The 25,373-nt window shown below is 32.2% G+C and overlaps 1 protein-coding gene across 3 annotated transcripts; it reads right to left on the reverse strand.

Annotated features, from left to right (window-relative positions):
* Positions 1-960: 960 nt before the first annotated feature.
* On the reverse strand, positions 961-25,373 carry LOC116342488 (protein tramtrack, alpha isoform-like). Of its 3 annotated transcripts, none has more exons than XM_031770127.1 (6): positions 24,521-25,373; positions 11,231-11,561; positions 9,133-9,606; positions 8,878-8,976; positions 8,637-8,736; positions 961-2,461 (listed from the first exon to the last, which is right to left on the reverse strand). In XM_031770127.1, exons 2-6 carry the CDS (start codon positions 11,366-11,368, stop codon positions 1,548-1,550), a joined length of 1,725 nt encoding a protein of 574 aa, XP_031625987.1. In that variant the 5' UTR covers positions 11,369-11,561; positions 24,521-25,373; the 3' UTR covers positions 961-1,547. The 3 variants fall into 3 exon arrangements, with proteins under 3 accessions (XP_031625987.1, XP_031625989.1, XP_031625990.1); XM_031770129.1 differs by lacking the exon at positions 24,521-25,373 and adding an exon at positions 16,198-16,397; XM_031770130.1 differs by lacking the exon at positions 961-2,461 and adding an exon at positions 3,311-7,593 and having other exon boundaries at positions 24,521-25,360.

Consider the following 25,373-nt stretch of genomic DNA (forward strand, 5'->3'; position numbering starts at 1 on the left):
TTTTTTTTTTTTTTTTTGAAATTGTTTAATGATAGTTAGTCTTACAAATGAAGTTATCCATTTGAATTTTATTTGATAAAAAACACAAGGAAAAACCCTAAAATCGTCTACAGTGAATGAGCTTAAGGCTACGCTAAAAATGAGTTTGTATTGCCATTCTGATTACTTATATTCTAGAAAAATAACTAATATTATTTGTGTGTGTTTCATGAATTGCTCAACACGGCTGCTGATTTGATTTGTCTAATGAGTTTTTTTTAATCATCACTTTATGAGATGTTTTTTTTATATAATTCTACAACATATTTTCATCCGTATGTTGTTGGATTTATAAATCGGATAAACACAAGCCAATGCTATTTTATTTATTGATAGGAAAATATAATAAATTTTACACGAAACAAAATGAATTAAATCAATCTTAGTGAATTATTACATAAATTGTTTCGTTTAATATATGTATGTGTGTTTGCAAAATATTTTAGAAATAATGTTACTGAAAAATTATGGAGCAGGAACAAAAATAGTACAAATCTAATTTTTTATTTCTAAATTATATAAGATGTAAAATGTTGTTCATCAAAAATTACACAAAAACACAAAAAAAACATTATTGTAAGTTACGTTGCCAAACATTGGATATTCTTTCCTAAACAATTTATTTTGTGCAAAATTTCAAAAGAGTTACAAATATTGATTAATAAACAAAACAGATTTTTTTAGATCACAAACATTAAAAAAATTGTGTGCGTTCAGCAGTTGTATTAAAGCCATTTTTACAAAAAAGAGACAAAAATATATCAATAAGACTAATGTGAATTTAAAAAAATGTAAGGCAGATATTGATTGATTCCATTAACGGATTTTTAAGGCACTTGTTCTCTTAATAACTAATTGTGCTATAACATGGTTTTATCGTTTTTCAAAAATGGTCTGCGAAATCTGGTTAAACAACAGTAGTTCATTTAGCATGTGATTCACCATGTTATACATATAATTTTATTTGGTTTCTCGATACATATTCCAGTCAAGTTATAGTATGTTTTTTTTGTTTAGAAAAATTTCAAATTTTTCAAAATTGTGCGTAATCGTTTTTAAATTCTTTTTTTTTGTGCTTTATATCAGATCTCATTTGATTCCGAAAAAATCAAAACAATTTCATGCTTGTTTCAAAAGTGTACGTCGAAAACCAATTTTCTTGTTTCAAAAATATTATTGCTAAAGATATTTTATACTAAAAATAATTGCGATCAAATAGTACTTTTTTGTTCATTTCGTTTTCTGTATCTGTATGAATTTGGTTATTTCGAGACGAAAAAAATTCTATGATTTATCAGTCCAATAAGTAATTGTTCAAGTTGCAAAATAATTGTAAACAATTTTGACGTGTCGTAACCCGTTCCAATGATAATAAGGTGTGACTTGATGAAGAGGTTATTGTCTAAAATTGATCTAAACTCTAATTCCAAATTAAAAAAAAAATCGATTTTGCCTTCATACAGTTAATTTTGTTCTTCAACTAAGTTCTTCTTCTTGAAAATCGCATCTCAGTCTGATACTTCAATTTTAATGTGTTGCGCGGCATCTGTAATTTGTGCATTATATTGCGACATTACATTTTCGATGCGTATCGCTGCGGCTGTTTGCTTTCCGCTTTGAGTATCATTTGAATCGGGCTTTTGTTCAGCTTCCTTTTGCTGATTCGTGGCTGATTGTGCCGGTTTTGGAACAACTGAATCTTTTGGCATGTAACAGTCGTGTGTCATTTTCATGTGATTTTTCATTTTATCGGGTCGTGAGAATTCTTTACTGCATACCGGGCATGGGAATACTTTACGGGATGTGCCCTCATGATACAAAAATGCGTGCCGCTGAAAACTATATTTATTTTTAAATGTTTTTTGTATATTTTCCTTTGCACATTCCGTGCACTGGTAAATGCCTTCGAATATTTTTGCATATCTGAATAGATTTAAACCACGAACTGACATTTCCGTCAAATGTTCGGCTTGATCATCCTGATTGCTTCCTTTTCTTCGACAGCGTCGACGCTGTGGTTGCCGTGATGTTGCTGATGATTGTTGCACCGATCTTGATTCATTTTGCATTGTATCATTTTTTGCAATTGTTTCAACCGTTTTCTTTTGCAATTGTTGCTGTTGTTGTTCGACGGCCGCCGCGACAGCCATTTGAGTTGACATAAAATTTGCCTGAATTGTATTCGCCAAATTACTTGCCAAATCGTTTGTCATCTGATTATTATTGATTGAATCGTTCTGCAATTGTTGCAATGCATTCGCCAAATTTGAGGTAGACGGTCGTTGTGTTAACGGATTTATTCGAATTTTCATGGTTGGTGGGCGTTGTTCGCCATCCGACTGACTTTGATTATTGCTTGCGACTAGCACATATTGTTTTTGCTGATTCGATTGTCTTGATGTCATTTGATCCATTAGTTCATCTGTGCGTGAAAAAAAATAATGAAAAAAAACGATTAAATTTGTTAATTGAAATTTAGCAAAAGAAGCTCAATACAACAAATCAAAACAATGTTTTACAAACAACAATGACGTTGAAAAATAATAGAAAAGCAAAAACCTAAGGATTTTCAAAGTAATTGGGGAAATCAATGTAAGAGAATCAAATTGGGGCTGGCGATTTAAAAAAATAAAATAAAATTCCAATGCATATTTATTACTTGTAGCTGTATATATTTTGAATGCATATTAGTTTGAATAAAGGTTGTGCATTTTTATAAATAAATACGAAATACAATAATTTCATTTGTCAATAAAAATGATAATAAATTTGATTAAACCAATAACAAAAAATATATTTTCATATTCATAATATTGTATATGTGTTGCAAATAAAAAAAAATGTTTCCATTTCTTCTACTGTTCGATTTTAGTTTGATTTGCGTTTTTATTTTCCATTCTTTTTTTCTTGTTCTTTTTCTTGCGAAAATATGTTATAATTCAAATTTAATAGCATTTTGGAAATAATGAATTTTATTAAATCAAAAAATAATTTGTCTTTATTTCTTAAAGAAAATGTCAGAAATTGCCTAAAAATTAATAGAAATGTTGACATAATTTTTATTTTAGTTTCTAAACGTTCATTTTTGAAATGTTTGATGCTTACGTACGATGGGTGCGGAATTGTTGTGTTTTATGTGCGTTCATTTACTTTTTTATATGTGTTTGTGTAAATTATCGTTTGTGTTTGTAATGAAATTATTACTATTTATTTTTTGTTTAATTATGTGCATGATTTTTGTGCGTTGAAGGTGCGGCTTATATTCTCTCTCTCTCTCTCTCTCTCTCTCTCTCTCTCTCTCTCTCTCTCTCTATTTTTCTATTTTTTCGCTCATCAATTATTTTTTATCGCATTTCTACAACGGGATATGTATCGATTCTCGATTGTGTATGTCAAGAGATTGTGCTTCTATTTTTCATTAGATCACATATAATTGACATACAACGTCTTAAAATAAACTAAACTAAATTCATTATATGAATTAAGAAATGATAAAAGCAAAAGAAAAATCGATTAACTTTTTTTTATGGAGATTTGAAATATGTGGCATAATTTACGTGTAAAATCAAACTTTTTTGTTGTTTTCATGTTTTAATTGAAATCGTAATTTGCTTCGGTGTGTTTGGGTTGAAAGCAGTGATGATTTTTTGCTGTCTGAATAGCGCTAGATATTCGCAGAGTCTGTACAGCATTGCTGCCCAGATGCTGATTCGATGCGTTCACCGCACGTCGCTGTGTGTGGTACAAAAAAGTGTGTTCCGCATGCGGTATGGGGTGAACGCATCGAATCAGCATCTAGGCAGAAATGCTGTACAGACTCTGCGAATATCTAGCGCTATTCAGACAGCAAAAAATCATCACTGGTTGAAAGAGATCTTTCTACGCACGAAGTGTCAAAATCAAACAAAAAGTTAAATGAATAGAAGAAATAAAAAATGGGCCTTGAATACACAAGAAAATCTAAAACATAAGGGAAAAACATAACAATTGCAAATAAATTAAATAAATTTTACTAAATTCTAAAAAATGTTCTATATTGAAAAATATATTAGTTTTGCTCTGTTAATGATATTTTCTTTTTAAATTATGATTATTCTCATGATATTTTTTCGTAATAATTTTACATGTACAACATTCGATGCGACACGATGTGCGTATTTGTTCTTCTATATTTTTTTGTTTTCCATTATTTTGATTCTCATTTCAGCGGTAACGGTATTTTAAAAAAAATTCCTTCCTACTCTATTATTTGCAGCTGATATTTGGGATGTGTGAATAAATTTTTTTAAAAGTAGCAGGTTATGAGGAAAAATAATAATAGTAATAATAATAAAAATAAAATGAAATAAATTGTTTGAAAATAAAATTGCACTAATCTTTATAAAACTAACTAAATCATTGTTTTATAAATTAAAAGAGAGGTGTGTTTTTGTTTTGCATGTTCGCAGCGAATAACAAAAGAAAAATAAATTATGTAAATAAGCCCAAAAATGAAAATTGTCTCATTCCAAAAGCACTACAATAGTCAAACTGAAATACACCTCGGAATTAAAATATGTTTGTGTGTATTGGTGTCTATAATAACCTATTATTTTTAAAATTAAACTACTGAAAAGTTTTCTCTGCTGCTGTCTTTTTTCAACGAAAGGGTGCTTGTGTGCATTGAGCTATGAATAAAATACATTTCAACTAAGTATACATTACTGCCTAATTGTCTAATTTCTTTTTAGTTCAAAATTAAATTAACTTTAACCTTGCGTCAATGTTCACTTTGATTTATGTATAAATGTAATAATATAACACCATTTAATTGATCCAGCTCATTAAGTGCACAATATTCCCTTGTGCACTATTATGTGAATGCATTTCATAAAAGAAGAAAAAAATTAGGAGAAAATGGTTTGATACTTTTAAAAGAAAGAAATTAAATAAAGAATGAATCAAAAACACGAGTTTCAAAGTAAAATAAGTCTATTGGATTTGATAAGGTTTTTGCATCGAAAATGGTAAACATTTCTTGCATATTTTTGACCTTTGTACCATTCTATTAATAACTCTCTCTTTCTCTTTCTGAACAAAACTATATATACAAACGAAATAGCCTTTTGTTGAATGTATACTTTCAAATCTTCTTTTCTAGTCTTTTGTTATTGTTTTCCATACATATTTATGATAATATATTATAATAAAATGAGAGTGTGTGAGAAAAATATTGCAACGTTCTAAATCATTTTCTGATTTTCATTTGGTTGTCTGTATACGTTAAAATTCACAAAAGACAAATAAATAATTTAAATTAAAAATTTCTTTAAAAAAAAGCAGAGAAAAAATATTGACGAAAAAAAAACATAAAAATTGCATTGTTTTGCTCATTTCTTATGTGTCTACCATAATATTTTGCTATAATGTCCCGATTGATGAACGTTTTTTAATTATTTTTTTTTTTTAATTTCATTCAGACTTTGCATTTAAGAATCATAATCATATTGTATTTTTTTGTTTTGATATATAATACAAATTAGGTTTCCAGGTCATATTTTTTTTAGTTCTATAAAATAAGTCTCGAAAACAGGTAATAATTTTAAAATAAAAAATATTATAAATTGCTATTTAAGATTGGAATTTCTGGATTTAAAAAGAAACCACTCAATTCAAAAAATGTCCTTTTTAATTATTTGTTACAAACGAGGTTCCTTTTATGAGAAGAGAAAAAAAATACTTATTATTGCCAACTAAGTTTTAAGGAATGATCGATTGCGTATTCAAATGCATGTTTTTCATATCTCTTTTTACTAAAAAAATTATGTCTAAAAATTAAAATTTATTAGTTCAAATTTATTTTGGAATTGCCTTTGTATCCAATACGCTTCAGTTTAACTTCCCTTCATAGGAACAGAAGAATCAAACTGATAAAGTTTATAGAATGAATGAAAAAGGATAAGAAAAAGTCGCGATAGAGATAAACAAAAATTGAATTGGAAAATGAAACTTAACGATTAAGTTGTTGCTAAATAGAAATAAGTTATATTTATAAGTTAGAAATTAGATTGCACAATTCGAATCGAAAACGAATTGTTTAACAACTAATCGAATGGAAATGATGTGTTCATCATCGTCAATCCGTTTGATCACTAAACTATAACCATGGAAGAATCTTCGATTTGTTTTAATTTTATTCAGTTTGAATGTCTGCGAAACATACAATTGAATAATAATTACAATTTTAGGGTGGCTTTTTTGTTGTACGTTCTAATGTATAAAACAGAATAAGATAGAATGATAAAAGTATGTACAAATATCGCCTCGTACGTATTAATACAAATTTTGTCTTTTTTATTATTATTATTTTTTTCGTGAATAAACGATTCGAACTCATTTCAGTGTATTTATTTGCATGTGATTGACATACAAATATTGACACGATTGATGTCATATTTCTTAAATATATATAACGTGCTTTTTCTCGGTCTATACACATCATGAACATTTTCTATATGTGTTGATATAGACACATATAGTGAAAATAGATAATAATTAAAAAATAAAACACGAGACTTATCGTGTTTACCCGTCATCAACAACATCATCAGTAAGTTCGTCGTAATTGTCTCTATTTCCATATATTTCATATCATCTCATACATAAAATTTAGCGTTTATTGTGGCGTTGCCGAAATGGCAATTTGAGCCGTTGTATCGAGTTTATTGACGGTTGCAGCAGCTGCCGATGATTCGATCTTATGGATGATTTTAACGTGAGCCGTCATATTATCCTTGCGCGTAAATTCCTTGAAACAGTATGGGCATGGATATACCTTAACGTTTCGCTTATGAGAGGTGACATAATGACGACAGAAATTACTGATGTGGGTATAAACGCGTGAGCACACCTTGCATCGATAAGTGTGATCACCTTCTTTGGTACAAAAGTCTCGAACTGAACCTTGCGAATCGTCAATAATGTACTTTCCGGATCGATTGCCTGCGTTTTGTCGTTCAATTTTCAAATTATTATTTTCACCGAGTGTTGGTGATGCATTGGTGGTTGTCGTTACATTGGCCATATTGTTGCTTGTATGGGTACCATTGTTATTTTTTGCATTACGTTCACTACTTTTAACACCTTTTAGCGGCGTTGAGCTCGCTTTGATTGCGTTTGCCGTAAAATTATTGGCCAATATGTCAATAAAGTCATTGTTATTGATTCCGGCAAATGGGTTCAGTTGAAGTGCACCTATGGTGGCTTGAATGGTTGTTGATGTTTGTTCTGGTGTTTTAATACCGTTTTGCTTCAATTTTGGACGTCTTGTTAGCTTTGGTAGCGGTTTGTTTGGTAGCATATGTTGAATTGGTGCCAATTTTGGCATTTGAATCATTGGCGGAACGACATTGGTCACAGTCGTTGTTGTTGAATCCTGTGTGGTGGACATTGAACTTGGTGCCGAATCCGAATCGGGATTATACTTAAATTCAACGGGATCGTCATATTCGTCAAGCATTAGTTGTGGTTCCATGTAAGTCATGTCCTGCACTTCGGATGCATTGGACGCATCGTCTACAAGAAAAATAGAGTAAAATTGAATTTTTGAATTTGTACCTTGCCCACGTATTGTGATTGTTTTCTTTTTTTGGTTTACTTGTTTGTTGATGCGATTTCTCTTACGTTTTTTTTTATGTTTTGTGTGATCGCGTACCAAAAAAAAATAAAGGAAAAGCCATAGGGATTTAAAGCCTTTGTCATGATTTTTTCGGTTTTAGTTTGATTGATTTGTGTATCGATCAATTTCATGTGATGGAGATTAAAATTCAACGTCGGCCAAAAATCCCTACGAATGCATTCCCTACATCGAATACGATCAACGCGATTTCTTCGTTTTATGTTCTTGTCATATCAAATTTAAGTTCAAGTAGAAAAATATGATATGCAATCTTCTCTTGCAGAGACTCACCTTTTGTGGGCAGCCGACGCAAAATTTCAATTCTATTCTATTTTCTTGTTTTTTTTTTCTCTTTTGACGTTTAAATTTCTTATGAATTTTATTTCAAAACACAAAAAAACTAAAAACAATTGTAAAATGTGAATATACATTATCATTCACAATCAATGTATCAGTATGACGATGTCGAGAGTTACAGTCATTAAAAACTAACGAATCAAATTTCATTGATTCAAAGGAGTACATTCAATATGCAATTGATTCAACACATTGCTTTAAAAATCCCATTTGCTTTTCCGATATTTTTTTCATCATGATCTCTACTAATTTAATTTATGCTTAGAACCTATCATTCGAATTTTTATATGTCAATTGAACTTAGTTAGAGCAAAAAATATGCCTTCGATTGTGTTAGTTGTTGATTTTTTTCTTTCGTTCGTCAAAATATTCCATTAAATGATTTTTTCTGCGTCGGTTTCATGAATTTCAGTAAAAAAATATATTTGCGGTGGTTATTAATTATTCAAACACAATCGAAAACATACTCAAATGCATTTGGTTAGGTGATGTCAATGAATTTCTTATATTGCACTGTGCACTCAAAATTTAAAAAAATGTGTTTGTGTGAAAGTGAAACTATTGCATTCAAATTGGCACATACCTGCAATATTGTTGTCAGCTTGTTCTTTTTGTGGGCTTGATTCTTTCGCTGATGGTTGTGGAGTGTCTGATTTCATTGATTCGGTTGTGTCCATGGGTTCCTTTAATACACCACAAAAAATGCAATTAGTATAATTTTGTTGAAAATGTTTTGATTCGCTTTTTCTTATGAACAGATGTGATAGCTTTCAGGATTTTTTTTCTTTGTGAAAAATTAGAAATTGAAATAAATAACTACTTACTTCTACGGAATTATCATTGCAAATGTCTCTGTTATTGTCGTCTGAGCCATCTGAATAGCCGTCTGTGCCCATTTTAACCTCGAGTAATTCAGGCGAACCCTGAATAAAAATAAATAAAAACCATAATTTAATTTGATGGCAAACAAAAAAAAAAGAACCGTAAAATAGTGCTGCTCACCGCAGCATAACACACAAAAACACACCCATTGCGAGTTAAAGGGAATAAAAGATAAAGCGAAATGTTATGACATTTACCTGAATGATATTGTCGCTGGATTCATAATCATCAAAGTCGTTTCCGTTCGAACTGCCGGATAGTTTTCGTGGCCGACCACGCTTCCGTTTTGGCTGCGTGAGGGCTGAGCCCAATAATGGATTGGTAAGCATCATCCCTTGCACTTTTTGATGTTGTGTGTATGGTTGTTGAATGCGATTCAATTGTGGTGGTTGAGTTGACGTTTGCGATGATTGTGTTTGCGGGGCGGGCGTTTCTGACTTTTCCGGTTTATCATCGTTTACCTCAGTCAGACCTTTGATCCGTAAACTTTCAGCTACGCGTAAAAATGCCGTTAGTCTATCTTGGTCTACGGATACCTCACCACGATACATAAAATCAAGTAAACTTTTCATATCGGCAAACGTTATGTCTTTCAATATGACAATCGGATGTTTTTCTGGATGATTGATGAATAACGCTTGGAAATATGGACTACAAGCGGATAATACCATCTATTTTAAATCAAAATAAAAAACAAATATACATAAATAAAAATGTTGTGATTTGTTATTTTGGTGAAAAGAACTCAGTTCAAAGAATGAAAAAAGGAAAAAAAATCCTATTCTGTAGTGCCCAAAGTGAAATGAAAAATCAATAAATATTTTCTTATCGCTTCATTTATTATGCTCGTTGAAGATAACATACAATAAATGGCATTCATTCATTCGATTTGATTTGTAGTTTTCATATTGCGATTAGATAACCGATGAACTTCGATAGGAAAAGGGGTGTAAATGGATTTGAAAATAGATTGGTTAGCGGGGTTGATAAAAACGTCAAAAATGTGCTCATTGAACAAGATAATGAAGTAAAAATAATGTTCATTTGGAATAAGACCGATTTTTTTTTAAATATATTTAACGACAAAGATTTTGTTTGTTATAGAATCCTTAGAGTTCATAATTTTGTTATCACTTTATGATCGTCTCAAAACACTGAATATATTCCTTTTTTCCTTAAAAAATGCACATAAATTTTCCATTCATTCTTTGGAGTAATCTTTATGTTATTTATGGACTGCGTACAAATAGATTTATGTCGTTCAACGCTGGCGACGATGACGATCACGTACAAACTTCAATAGTTTGTGAATATGTGTGTGTAAATTGATGGCTTTCATTGAGTACTGTCGCCATAGTGGTAATGAGCCGAGACATTTATTGAAAAAAACTCTTACTATCATTAGCATATGCACATTCAAAAACCATATTTTCATGTAGTGACGCACACGCACTTAAACATCCATTAACAATTTTTGAAAATGGGTGAATAGTTGAAATTGACCAACAAGTATGAATAAATATATGTTTATTAGTTTGACGCAAAACGATCTTCGACGCTCAAACCAATAAACGAAATCAAATAGTGTGTTGTGATTATTTTCGAAATGTGTGACAATTGAAGGGATTTTGATTTCAAAATGTATTTTGTTTCCAAGTTAGGTTTCTGCTTAAATTTGGTTTGACTTTCACATTTTTGTTAATTTGTATTGTCGTCAAATCCATCCTTGTAACAGACTTGTTTTTATTTTTCCATACCTAATATTGCTGACGACTTCATTAGCAGAGTCAAAATGGTTCATTGCAATGGAAAATGCATTTTGGTTATTGTACATTTTTTTTCGATTGTCATTTCATATTTTATATTGAATTTTGTCCAGTCAACAGAAAAAAGCAGTCGCTAGTTTTTGTCGTTTACAAAAATACTAAGCCTTGACAAAATGTGAAAATGTTTCTGAGGATGGTTGAATTTAGTGAACTGTTTAGCTAACGTTAACAATTAAATTAAATGGCAAATAATTCAGTGCCTGTTTTATTTAAACAATTGTGATGTAATTATCATTTCAAAAATACTAGCGCAACATTGTTTCATGTTTATTTTAAACACACAAACAAACGAAATAAAATCCATTTCCGTAGCAATAAACGGAATTGACGATATTTTACTCACTGACGATGCAACGGAACATTAAACATTGAATGTTGGAATTTATTATCCAAACACCAGTAATAAATATATAGAAAAATCGATAAAAAAACTCGTACGGTAACAGCATAGACTTGGTTTATTACATACCTTGTGTGCTTTTAAATACTGTCCTTCAACCGCCAGAGTAACATCAGTGAATGTTTCAGCGTGTAATAGTTGATCGAATACTGATAATAAGTTGGTTTGATGGTTGTTCCACCGTAAGCAAAATCGTTGTGATGCCATTTTTGTGTGTATTTGGTTGTTTGATAAAAATTGCGATTCTTTCAAAACCAAAAATTTCAAGTTCCTTATTTGTTATAACTTCACTTTACTTTCTATTCAAAAAATATTATGTCTTTCTTTTCGTGATTTTGCAGGTTACTTTGTTTTTTTTTTTTTTTTTTTTGAAATTCGGTATTCCACTATTCAAATTGCACTGTAACATAAAAGAAAAAGAGGAAATAAGTTTAGTTTATGAAATTTTTTAATAAAAAATAAATTGTTCAGAAGTAAGTATACTGTTCGACACGTTTGGTAAAAATGAGCGAATGTTGTAAGAGTAGTTCACTGAAGAGGCATTTTAAATCTAATTAAAGCTTATAATAACCAAAGGTTCCTTTGTCCTTCTTCCCATATTCGATATACAAATAATAAAAAAAAAACAATTACAAACACCATTGAGATAACATGGAAAAACGCCCCTTCGTTAAACACCCAATGTCATATATAACGAGTATTCGATGTAGACTAGACGGTTTGATCACCATCAAATAATGCTACTAACACTCCTTTCGATACGAGCGACCAATTGACTGAGAGCCTGTTAGCGCCTATTTGTCTATTTTCTCCATTTGAAAACATTTACCACAATGAATTTTTTTATCCTATTTTCATTGTATGTAACAATAGCGAATTATTGGTTCGTGTTTTCATTCGCAGAGAAACTTGTTGTGTTCTGCGCATGCACGGAATCAACATGTAATATACAATATATAAAATTATAGTACAGTGTGCACAAATATACACGATCACCGAAGCGGACATGGACGAGCACAAAACGTTCAAACAATACACATACCACGTCATCAAATGGAGTCATTTGATTTGTTCATATTCATTTCAACATTGAAACATAGCGCGACTAATCGGGGAGACTTTTTTCAATTGTAACTATTTCTGATTCGATTCGGTAAATAGAGAAGCTATTATTATCATGGGTTCGTGAGCAACAAAGTGGAACGCTTGCAATTACAACAACAGTAATCATCGCGAAGAGAGAAATTCCGAAGCTGACGAGCCTTTCAATGTGGCAATACACACACATATATATATATATATATATATAGAGAGAGAGAGAGAGAGAGAGAGAGAGAGAGAGCAAGAGAAATGTATGCATATGCGCAACAATTGATTTCATAATGAATCACAATATGAATGAGGGGCCATTTTTATTTTCATATGCATTTTGACGAGAAAAACGGAACGGGAATTGTGTATGTGTTTTTTTTTGCTATTCAATCAAAATCCAGCAAGTGGATATGTGTTCGGACAGATTTGTGCCAGTAGAAAGAAGCTGATATAAAATGCGACACATGTTATAAATTTCATAAATGCCTCCATTCACAATGTCTTCAAATCCTTGACTTCAAATCATGCAATGACTGCACTTTGCTTTCAATTTATGCATGAAACAAGTGACTGGCAAATGCTCAAACGAACGATGTACTTAATTGAAAACAAATTTATTACATGCGCGGTCTTATCGTGATTCTTTTACATAAGGAAAATTATGAATTGACGCTTTTGTATTCCCATGTGAAATACGGTAACTTTATTTTTTTATTTTTTCAATAAATAAAAATACATAATATAGTCGGCCGGTGCGTAAAATATATATTTTTCATATATTATGGCAATGTTTCTGTGTGCCCATTCAAAATGCTCTAAAAAAATTCATGAAAAGCATGAAGGAGTTTCGAAAATGAAATATACATGTAATGTAACATTGCAAAATAATAACGTGCAAAGGAACTGTTTCTGATGATGGGTGTATTACAAAATCATAAAGCAATCGGTTGTTATGCGAAGGCCTTTCCAATATAAAAAGTCGATTGTTGTTGTATATAACGATCAACTAGCTATTGTAATGATAAATGAACTAATTGTTCGCAATTGAAGGATTCAGGTGAAAATAATGACACACAGAAGCACCTTGGGAATCATACAATAAATTTACAATATTTTTAATATTTAAAATGTTTTGAATCTAGGAACGAAACGAAGTGAAAAAAAAAAGTTGCACAATTCATAAAACACAGCATGAGTACAAATAGAAACTCCGTGTGCTCAAATATCCATGCGAATATACAGTATATCGGTAGCAGACGCATTCAGTGGTACAAGCGAATTCGAATTGAAAGAGCGAGCCTAAATTTCAAATGAAACACAAATACACCAACACTGTGTGCTCGCGCGTCACAATATAATAATGCAATATTCACCAGTCGACGGGAAGAAACGAGAAGGACTGAGTATGAATGGAATCGAAAATATTGTTGTAACGAAGCACCGACCAATATTGGTGCAAAGCATGTATAGTATGCTGCAAACGAAGTACTCTAATCGGCATGAAATCGAAATAGAAAATGAGTAGCATTTGAGAGAATGAGAGAGAAAACAGACAACGGTAATGGCATTTCTAATGTATGTTTCAAATAAACGTACGAACTATGGTTTGCTATCTCATTCAATCACATTGAGCTGGCTCTCTAGCTCACCGTTTACATGATTAATCCGTACATCACAAAATAGATATTAAATAACAGAGTCAAATGCAATTTCAGCTTATACATATACAGACACACGGAACATGAACAGAAAAAAAACTATTCCAGCACTTTTTGAATCCCACAAAGCAACTGAGCCGTACGAGAACGCGATTTTCGCGAATAAAAGACAATGAGAGATTCTCTTAATGTGCTCCAGCGTGGAATGGAGGAAAAATCACATCAACCACACGAATGCATGAAACAGAGATAGAAAACAGAGAAGAAGACAGAAAAAAGTTGCATGCAAAAAACGCATACATTTTATTAGCAATTGGGTCAACTTAAAACCTATGCAGTGCATGCAATTGGTTTTATATATGATTCGTAAATGTTTGTGTCTGGTGAACGCGTTGGTGTTTTTTTATTATTGTTGTTCAAGCTTGCTTGCATTTTTTTTCTTCTTTTTTTTATTCATATAATTTATTCCAACCCAAAGCGAACAACGATGGGAGCATTAACGGAAATGGATCCAAACCACACTCATAAGCGCCTTAAATTTAATCTTCTTTTCTCTTTATATTTATATTCATGATGGTTCTGTATTATATCGGCGAAATATTTTTCTCTTCATCCTTTGATTTAAAAACAAAAACTTTTTTAGTATTATTATATACTCACGCACGCTCACGCATTAAATGAATCACTACAATTACTCTTCTTCATAGATTAAACACTTAAACCAAAAAAAAAATCGTTTAATTATCCAAATCTCGATGTAAGCTGAACAAATAACTGTTTTAAACTAAACACATCATCCCGTGTTGCGACTATATAAAGTCAATGGTGCCAAGTGAATTGTGAAAATTCAAATTTTTGTTTGCTTCTTCCTTTTTCTATTTGTAACACAATATGCATTTTGGTTCCTTAGAAGAGTCTTACGATGGTCGACATTAACAACACATTAAAAGAACTGTTACAATTGACCGGGGGATTCTATAAAATCACACACAACTGTAATGTGACTATACTCGATGGCAACTCGTAAATATCTCAGTATGAATGAATATACGTGAGGCTGAAGTATGCCATTATCATTATCGATACGTTCTCATTTCTTCTGTCTGCCTTTCTTTCTTCTCGTTTTGTTTTGTATCTTTTGTGTATTCTTCCTCACACAGCGACTGAAATACACAAAAGAAACACCAAAAATGCCCAATTTCAACAGTAAATAGCAACTAAAAGAGAAATGGGATTTTTATCACCGTACAGACAACAACGTCGACTCGAACACTTGCAAAAGCCACCAACAATGTGCTTTGTTATAATTAACAATTCAAAAATCTTATGTTAACCGTAATTTGGTGTATGTGAAATATACAAATGTCTGCGAAAGAGGGAAAAAAAAGAAGTAGATAATATGTTATTACTTCAAAGAGACAGGATTATAATATGTACCCAATAAAGTGGCACTACTTGTGCAATCAACTACCTCTATTACTAGTTAATATATTCAAACTATTTGACAATAAATGAGTAAAAAAATATGACTCAAGGGTGTCGCCATACCGAAGACGTTTTTTTTTTAAATTCATTTGTCGTCGTCATATAATGATTTTCGATTTCCTTGGTAAAATGAGTATTATTCGTAATAGCCGAAAGTTGTTAAGGATATATTTGTTTTTAATTTTTGACCAAACCGACAACCGACATTTGAATGATTTAATGTATTATAATTTATACGTTATCAAAAAAGAGGAACCATTAAGCATAATGACTTGCAAGTAGCCAAATAAATGATTCCAATTATAAATCCTTGGCTATACTATACGCACGACATTGCCGTCATCTAAACGAAAGAAGATGAAAAAAAATAGTCGAGTCAATACGAAGCGAAACCGGATAGCCGTAGAAAACGGCACAAACGACAAAAATCACTATTTTTTGCCACCACTCGCTTTCTCACATAGATCGAAACCACGTATCAAGCAATTCTAACGAAAAAAAAATACACTGTCACTGTATGATCATAAAAATCGACGCCATGTTTGGAGACACAGCACTCCTTGAAAAGGAGCCTTCTTCTACTCATTTCACCAAAATGAGAAATGATTGGAATTCACATTGTTTTCTTGTCGTATTTTTTCACATCAATCGCAATTTTTTTTTTCATAATTAGAAACCTAACAATTACAAAATGTAACAAAAGCTAAATAACAACAATCCAAACAATAATAATTATTAATTGGTGAATATTATTTTTAAAGCATATCAAACAAATGAAATTTATGTGGAATTTACACTAACACAATCGATACAGGATTGAAGAGATAGAGTGTGTGAAGTGTAATTGTAAATTACTCATCGGCATATTCGCATTTCATTCGCACACCAATGGAACACATATACACCACACACAAGCGCGCGAGCTCTTGCTCACTCTCTTTCTCTGTGTTTCTGACACGAAACTCGTAGAGAAATATACGTATCGACAAAAAAAATCGGACTTCACGCGATCTACGTTACCGTATAACTGATTCACTCAGTTGAATTTCAAAGCGCAACAAGTATTGATGATGAATAAAACGAACGAGAAAAGTATATATAAAATGCAAACATCGACTGTATGGCGGATTGCTCACTGTCTTTCTCTATCGCTCTTTCGACCGCAATAAGCAATGGAAGCAAATACAGAAGAGAATCGAAAAAGGAGCTGTAACTTCGTTCATTACATTTTGTGAGATTGTATAAGTATATTGCGATTGCAATAAGAGCAACAGTGTAAAGATAGCGGCGTGAAAGAGTGAATGAACGAGATAGATAGATGGGCACAGGGCACACATAAGCAAGCGTAATATGATGCTGTATGATTGTTAGTTGCATTGATTCGAATTTTTCGCAAAAATGGGGTTAGAGATTCTTTATGGATATATTAGCGTTATATACGTGCGTCTTTTTTCACGATTTCAATAATTCCCTCTCCCTTGTGCCGGAATTTCGCGTTTGCTTGCTAAAATATGCTTATATACATGGAAACCTTTCTATATATTGATATCGATTTGCCGTTTTACTTCGTTTCGATCGTGATTCGTAATCGCATTTTATAAACTTCTACTTGTATCCACTTTGGATGCCTATCTTAATCGCTGCGTTGTAAGAAAAACAATATCGACCCCTTCGTTAAGCGTGATCGTTTCGCGCATATACTTCTCGTTTCTTTTATTGATTCTTTTCTTTTTGACGACGACGCGTTGCGATACTATTGCTTCTACCGAACGCAGCTTTACAGCGCTGGTCGAAAAGTTTCATTTTTTTTCTTCGATTTTTTTTTTAATGAATGAATATAAATTTCTCGATGTCAATTGTTAGATGGTGTTTCGGCCAAGCTTCTCTTTTTGCTCAAATGTCTTTAAGAATCAACAGTTAACTGCATCTCCTTCTAACAGCCGTATAATAAGGCAATACCATTCCGATGCATAATACGCTGACGGATCACATACAAATAGATATGTCGTATCAAGGGTGTGGTTTTTTGTCCCAATTCTAATTCGACTCGCTGAACCTCACTATTATTTCTTCTCGGTGAATACGAGTACAAGCATGTATTGCGCACTCAATCAAAATGACACATCCACGCAAAAGATTAAATTATTATATGTATGAACGATTTTAACATGCAACCCGCATTTGCTGTGACTACGAACTTTTTGACTATTGGAATGTTGCACAACAATAGGCATACACGCAACCGTAGAACTGACTCAGTGTATATGTTGTGCGGTGATCGCGGTCTCGGAATTTTTTTTATGAGTTTGAGATATACATGCAAAATGGGAATAGAATCCCGTTGCTTTTTGTGCGGTTTCAATATAACGACAAACATTTACATACGAAATAAATGAATGATTTTTCGACATGTGTTAACGTTATTGCTTTTATAATGATAGAATGATTTGATACAATCCTTTTTGTGCGATAGTCATATTTTGAAGTTATTTTATATTTATAAACAATTCAATTGAGAAAAAAAAAATGAGATGAGTTTCGCTTTGAGTACGTGAGAGATTGTTACGACAAAAGAAATATCGACAGGACGATTGACTTAAGTTAGAAAAACATTATTTTACGATTTTATCATTCCAATATGGCTGAAATCAGTATAATAAAAATATTTCGGGTCGATATTTACTTTAAATCCCACATCTCAAAAGCAAATCCGCCATGGCAGTCAAATTGTCGGTATAAAACCACTTTGAATCTGTTTTTTTTCTACTTCACCCAGAATGGTCTGAATTGCAAAAAAATTATATCAGTTTTAGTGGGTTTTTAAATGTGGTCATCAAAATACAATTCCTTGCTTTTTGCTCAACATACGTCATATACAAAAGCCAATAAGCTAGTACACGAACGAATGTGCTGGAAAGGAGGAAAAAACTAATAGCAACCCACGTACACAAAATCAATATTGCTGGATCTCTCCGGCCGCTGTAGTGTATGTGTATGAATTTACAGCTCAGAATGGGCGAAAAAGCCGCTTGTGTATAAGTTAATTTATAGCCTTTTAGTGGCGACTAAACTCATACTATTCGCAACGGACTCGCGATCGACAGGAAATCTAGTAATTGTATGATGAGTTTTTTCTCTCTCTTTCGTAGATAGCTCGTTTGAATTGAACGCGATTTGGAAAGTGTAGTTAAAATTCTCGTAAAATAGTTAAATATTAGTAGTAGTTTTTATTGTACGGTCACTCGGTACAATAGCAATGAAGCAAATCACTCTGACGAAGGAAGTAGGCTAAAACAACGAAACAAATGGTAAACCATAGTCTCCCTCTCTCTCTTTTTCACATAAGGCACACATAGGTCGATTATCACACACAGATTGTTGGCGACTCAATTCGGTCCACATCTAATGTTCATGGGGCGAATAGACGTCTTTCATTGCACAAAATCGACTAACTTTTTATGAATGCATACACTGAAAATTGTATTTTGTTTCGGTTTGTGGCACAACAACAAAAATAAGAAATAACGAGTGCATTAGGCGAACGATTTCTATTTGATGCCACACCGTAATACGTGCGCGCAAGGTAATACAGTACTTTGCTGTGCGCCAGTATGATCGACAATCGACATCGCTTCGATGTGAAAACGTTCCGTATAAAATACAAACGCATGTAGAAGTGATGAGTTTCTTTTGATGTCTATTATTGTTACTCCAGCACTGAAACGTAATGATGGATTAGTTGAAAAATGTCGACAATGTGATACAATTGGGAAGGGGTTTTATATATTTGTTCTGCTTCCAAATTATATTTCTTACTTTTTTTATTAAATACTTCTCTGCAGATTATCATTTCATTCTTAAGTAGAAAATAAATATGATATTAAGAAGAACAAAATGTCAATCTAAAAATGATAACTTTTCGATTTTATTTAGCAGTTGAAGCAAGTACCGAATTTACATTATTGTTTATTTTTATCTTTTCTGATAATTTTTCATTGTTAGTATATACATTTCGACAATGGTATGACGACGGCCACGAATCCTACCCGATTCTCTATTTGCGCAGTATTCATCGGCTTTTGAGCACGCAATGTAACAAAATTGCACGAGAGAAAACAAGACGAAAAGGAAAAAACCCAGAACGAGAGAACAATGGAGAGAACAGAAATAAGACTATATATGTATATGTACGATCAAGTGCTTCAGTATAATCATGTATGGTATATTAGGGTGTAGGCACCGTAGTAAATATCGCATCACAGTTGGGGATAATAATATCGAATCGACTTGATTGCGGTACGACTGTGCGCTGTTAGTGTGAGGAATCGTAATATTTGAATTTTAACTTTAGCTCTTTTGATTTGAAATAAACGTGGCAAAGGACTGAAGCCTCTTGTCGAGGATGTGCATGGGTGATTTGGTATGAAAATACGATACATGCTTTTTATGTGATATGAACATGGACAGCATGAAAGAAGAATTCAACAGCACATTCCTCACATTTATTTATTTATAGATATTCACTTTTCGTATTTCATTTGATTCGGCGGAAAAAGGAACTCTGTTTGTGCGTGAGTTTAAGTGTGCATATGTATATGTGATCGTGCGTTTTTTTCAATTTAGGTTTGATTTTTCGAGAGCTATATTTGTTTCGGTGTGTTGGGATTCGGAGGAAAAATAAACAATGTAATAGTTGTTTTTGTGAACTGAGGAGTTCGAGAAGAAAAGATAATTCAAGCATTTATAAAACAAGCGAGAAGAGACTATTTTTGTTTGTGTACGTGTACAAAAAGGCATTTTTACGATGGCTGCAAAAGGAAAAAGGAGCAACCAAACCCAAAGTGTTGAATTCATTTTCTCACTCCCATATACATTTTTTCACACACACGTATGTAACAACGTGCTACGTTTAATGCTAAAAATAACGAAAGGCATACAATATGACAAAGTATCGCGAACGCGGATATTCATTTCCTTTCGAATTTCAGCCAAGCGAGATGCTTCCAATTGTGAAAAATACAACACTCATAAAATGCGCTCTCTCAACCATGCTTTTGAATGTGATCGGTGAACATACGATCCACTCCCTACTTTTTTGCTTGCTACAGTCCATTCCATTCCTCGGTGGGCTCATTTTGACGCATCGAACACATCAACAGCAACAAAATACTATAAGCGCAAGAGTAATCTACCAAAGCGCAAGAGAAACATCTACCAAAGAAAAACTGTGATTGTGTATGTGCGTTTTGTTTGCTCTCCAAAATGCTTTGTATTCCTTTTTCTCTGCGTCTCACTTCACTATATGGCCATAATATTAAATAATGTTTATGCATACACACAGAAAGATCCTATTCGGTTCATGGAATCGTTGATAAGATAAAAAAATGTATGGTGATAAACAATGATGTAAAAGTTATCGGCACTTATACCCAAGGCACAACAACAACGAACACATGATGATGGTGGCGGCAACGGCGGCGGTGAGCAAATCAAAAATCAAATAAAAAGGGACCAAAAAAAAACGAAAACGTAGAAACGGTTTCACGTATTGTTTTCAGTAAAACCGTGTGTCATACTAAACAATTATGCAGGTATATGCGTATATTCGATTCGATGTATATATATATATGATTTCTATTTTGTTAGTATTTCACACGTTTATAGGAAATGAGGACGCGCATCCTCTTGATATATTCAATTTTAGCATGTCTGTATATATGTGCAAGCGATCGTTTCTGAATTGAAAGCACGAAGCGAACGATGTAACCAATTGAAAAAAAGAAAAATAAGCAACGGCAGTAGTAAAAATGTAGAAAAGTCATCCGTGAGTTTCAACGTTGGACCTATGTAATCACGAACTGTATGCGGAGGAATGAAATAATATTGAAGAACTGAAAAAAAAGTTCAATGGCCGTATGATCCGTTTACGAAATATCAAATAAAATTCATAAATTATGTTCAAAGAGAAAAAGAAACAAAAAAATACACACAACGAAGTTACAAATTGGAAAAACACATACAGACAACGAACGCGCATGCATATATCGAATACACTTTGGGAGAATCAACTAAAATGTGATATGACATAAAAATCAAATACACAATCATACAAACGCTATACATACATGTACACACACCACACACCTATGCTGGTTTCGCTGCTGGAGAGAGAAGAGTACACTGTACCGTGTGTACAGGTATTTAATTGAACTATACACAAAAGTCAAATGAAATATAACTATTGCCACGAGAGCGTGTGAGCGATCGCGTACACACTAAATGCATGTTGCTTCAAAACGACAGATACAAACACATCAAACGTATTACATGCAAGTTACACACACATACCATCTCCGTCTAACTAAACAGTACCAGTAATGGTATGTTTTCTTCTCTTGGAGTTTTTTTTGTTATTCGTTTAGATCTAAGCTTTGTGTATTTGTTTGTTACAATTAACACAGATAGATAGATAGGGGGATAGATAGGGAGAGCAACACATACGAAACATATTCGAAAGAAGAAATGAAAATATACATGGACAAACACCGATCGAAATGGAAAAAAGTGTTATTTTTATAAAATAAACCGTGGAATAATAAAATAATCTGAACACAACAGAAATGTAAATATATGTGGAAAGCGGGTGAAGCAATGGCGACAAATCAGATACAGTGGAGAAAGAGAAGGCAAGATAGAAAAAAATGTTAATAATAAAAGAAATACATATGTGTATAAGTATATATTCATCAAGGTGAATGACTGCAAGTACCGTACACTCTCAGCATATTTTTATTAATAAAATGAAGAAAACATTTATACTACTATAAATCCATCATACTTTTTCATTTGTCTTTCGATGAGGTGTTGATATATATTTTTTTGTTTTGCCATCATTTTTGTTCGCGCACTCTCGACAGACTTTTGTAACATAATACTGCATCCTTCACTCAACCTATGAATTTATATTTTTTCGGCGTGTACTCATTTTTATTTGGGCTAAAGACTTTCTGCGACATTAATTTTCTTCGTATCGTTTTTTTTTTTTGCTTGGCCGATAGCAGTTTGTTAATCAAAATATTTGGACTATATTATTGTATGTGCGAATATGTATAAACACAGAAAAATTGTCTGCAAAATTATAATAATATTCCACGGAAGAAATGTTGTTTTTTTGTTTACCTTTGGCGCAAAGAAAAAAGGCAGAGATCATAAATTTTGAGCTGACAATCAAGTCACATAAAAAGCGACATAAAAATAACACGATTTGGTTTGGTTTTCATATCATGTTTTTTCTTTTCTTTTTGAGAGAGTGTGTAACGGTAATTGAAAATGATTTTTAAAATGGAAAATAAACTACACTATAGCCATTCTCGATGGGGCCAAAGGAACAGTTAACGATAATTTCTAGTGATTGTGGTTGTGGACTGATGGATGGATGGGCTGCTGGCTGATTGACTGCGTGATATGCTCACAAGTCATATTGCTCTACGAAGAATGTTCAGAACACTTTAAAGCATTTTTGCTTTTTCGCATGATTTCAAAATGTTTATTAAACAAAATAATAGTAATTACAATGACAAGAAAGGGTGACGTGTCAAACTCAAGGAAGCGATGAATACATTCAAGTAAAACAGTAAATTTGAGGATAACTTTTTTAAAAGTAAAAAAGTTGCTTGTTCAGCATTTTCGCGTCTTTGAATTATATTGCACAAACATCACATACTCATACAAACAAAAGCAAAATTGTGATTTTACACTGTCCCACTACATACATTTACGATTTGTTATACGGAAAAAGTGCACTTACTTTTTTTTACGTTTGAAATCAAAAATATTTCACAGAAAAAACAAACATACAAAATGGTCAAGGTACAATTTTGTTTTTTGATCAGCAACAACAGAGCCACCAAATGAATACCAAATAATCGGTTAAATGAGTACAAAAAGGAAGGAATGGACAAGAAAAACGAACGAGCATGCACACACATACAGCAAACAAAATGCTTTACCCAAAAAGTGCCACGTATTTGTATTGCAGCAACAACAACAACTATATTTTGCAAGACGATGCACAATGTAAAATCCGCTATAGTTACATTAAAAAAGTAATGTTTATTTCTTTTATTTCCTTGTACGTTTATTAACATGTCTCTGTTTCATATGGTTTTAATTTTGGCTGTACAAATGAAGTATTTATTCAAATTAAAAAGAGCGCAACAGTTTTTTTTGTGAAAGGAGAGAAGAAACGGAGTGAACAAAAAGGAAATGGTAAAATCAAAATGATATTCCAATTAAAATGTGACTGTTAAGCCGATTTTGCAACGATAAGACTGAAAAAAGCAACACAACACAATTGTACTTTGATATATATACATTAAGACCGAAACCATTAATGAACTCTGTATTTTTCCAAAAAGTCAAATGCGGTAAATTGAAATATGTCAAAGAATTAAAAAATGGTTAAATTTATATCGATCGTTGACATTGATGGGTAATTTATGCCACCTTATACATTTATTTACACATATTCTTCTTTGTTACCGGTTCGTGTTCCAATATCTTTACGTTTAATTTGTGTCCGTGTTTTAACTGATCTAACGCTTAGCCAATCGAATTTTATCAAAGAAAAAACTGTAATATATGTATAATATAGCAATGCGCATGTATAAAATTAATAAAACTGTCAGAACACTCGTTCAAAAATAAACTGTACGCAATTTATTCCTTTTTTAAAGAGATGAAACAAAAAGAAGATTCTGGTTATGTAATCAGATTTATATTCAATCCCGATATTCTCTATAACATTATATAGCTTACACTTGATTCGTACATTAGTTATTTAACTCATTCTGTTACGCTGGAGTATTGTACACTCTCAATCCTGTCTTTGCCACTTCATTCCACGAATGGAAATGATGGAGCGCGTGAAAAAGAACAATAATAAAACGAAAAATAAACCTAAAAGAAACAAGTCAAAGTGAGAAGCTCCAATGACTAATGTATGTGACGACAGAGTGATATCTAGTTAGGATTTCTGTGTATACATGCACGAATGAAACATGTCGCTACGTGCAAGTGTTCTATGTGGCACTTTAAAGAAAGATATATACCAAAAAAGACTTACCGAATACCCTTTACTATTTAGTTTAGGTATGGGATTTTACGGTCACTCGTATTATTCGGTCTGGTTTGCTCGTTATTGATCAAATCCATATTCTAGGCTAAACCGCATCTCGTCACATGAGCGCAATAGCCTATCTTCTACTGGATATACGCGTTCGTTTACTTCGATCGATGTTCAAATTAGAATCAAACGCCTCGACTGTGACGCTGTTGTTTTCTCCTTCTTCTTTTTTTCTATTTAAATTCTAACTACTATTAGGCACTTGTGTGTTGTGTCCTCCTCTCTTTCTTACTGTCTATATTTATTTCTTCTTTTTATTGGTTTCCTTAAGTTATTCGGTTTCAAGTGTTGTTTTTGCAGCAATTGATCGATCGACATATGATATCATCGCGGAAAAATTACAACTCTGTCGAAGGGATTTTTTTCTTCATTTATTGCTTATTTGGCATAGATATGCGGTTTCTATTATAAATCGACGATAATAATATCGAATTTCGTTTGGTTTTTTTTTGCGAGAACAACTTTTGGGTCCTTTATTATTATGCGATTTATTATCACAATGAATCTTGATGTATCAAATTGAACCAATGAAAACCAGTCACAATTATTACGTTCTTTCTCAAATCTATCACTCTTATTCTCTTTCGTTAATTTTTGTTCTTCCTTATTTGTTTTCGCGTTATTTGTCTCTCTTATTTTTCGGTTGATTATTATTTTTATTCAAACAATTTCATCACTGAATCATTTACTTTATAAATTTATGTCTGATTTTGTTACGTTTCCGCTTCAATTCTTTTGAATAATTTTAATTCAACGTCATTAAGACACTTAAGTTCAATATTAATTTCTAAAA

Source organism: Contarinia nasturtii, unplaced genomic scaffold, assembly GCF_009176525.2.
Source record: "Contarinia nasturtii isolate CC-2019 unplaced genomic scaffold, AAFC_CNas_1.1 Cnas_scaffold_864, whole genome shotgun sequence".
NCBI lineage: Eukaryota > Metazoa > Arthropoda > Insecta > Diptera > Cecidomyiidae > Contarinia > Contarinia nasturtii.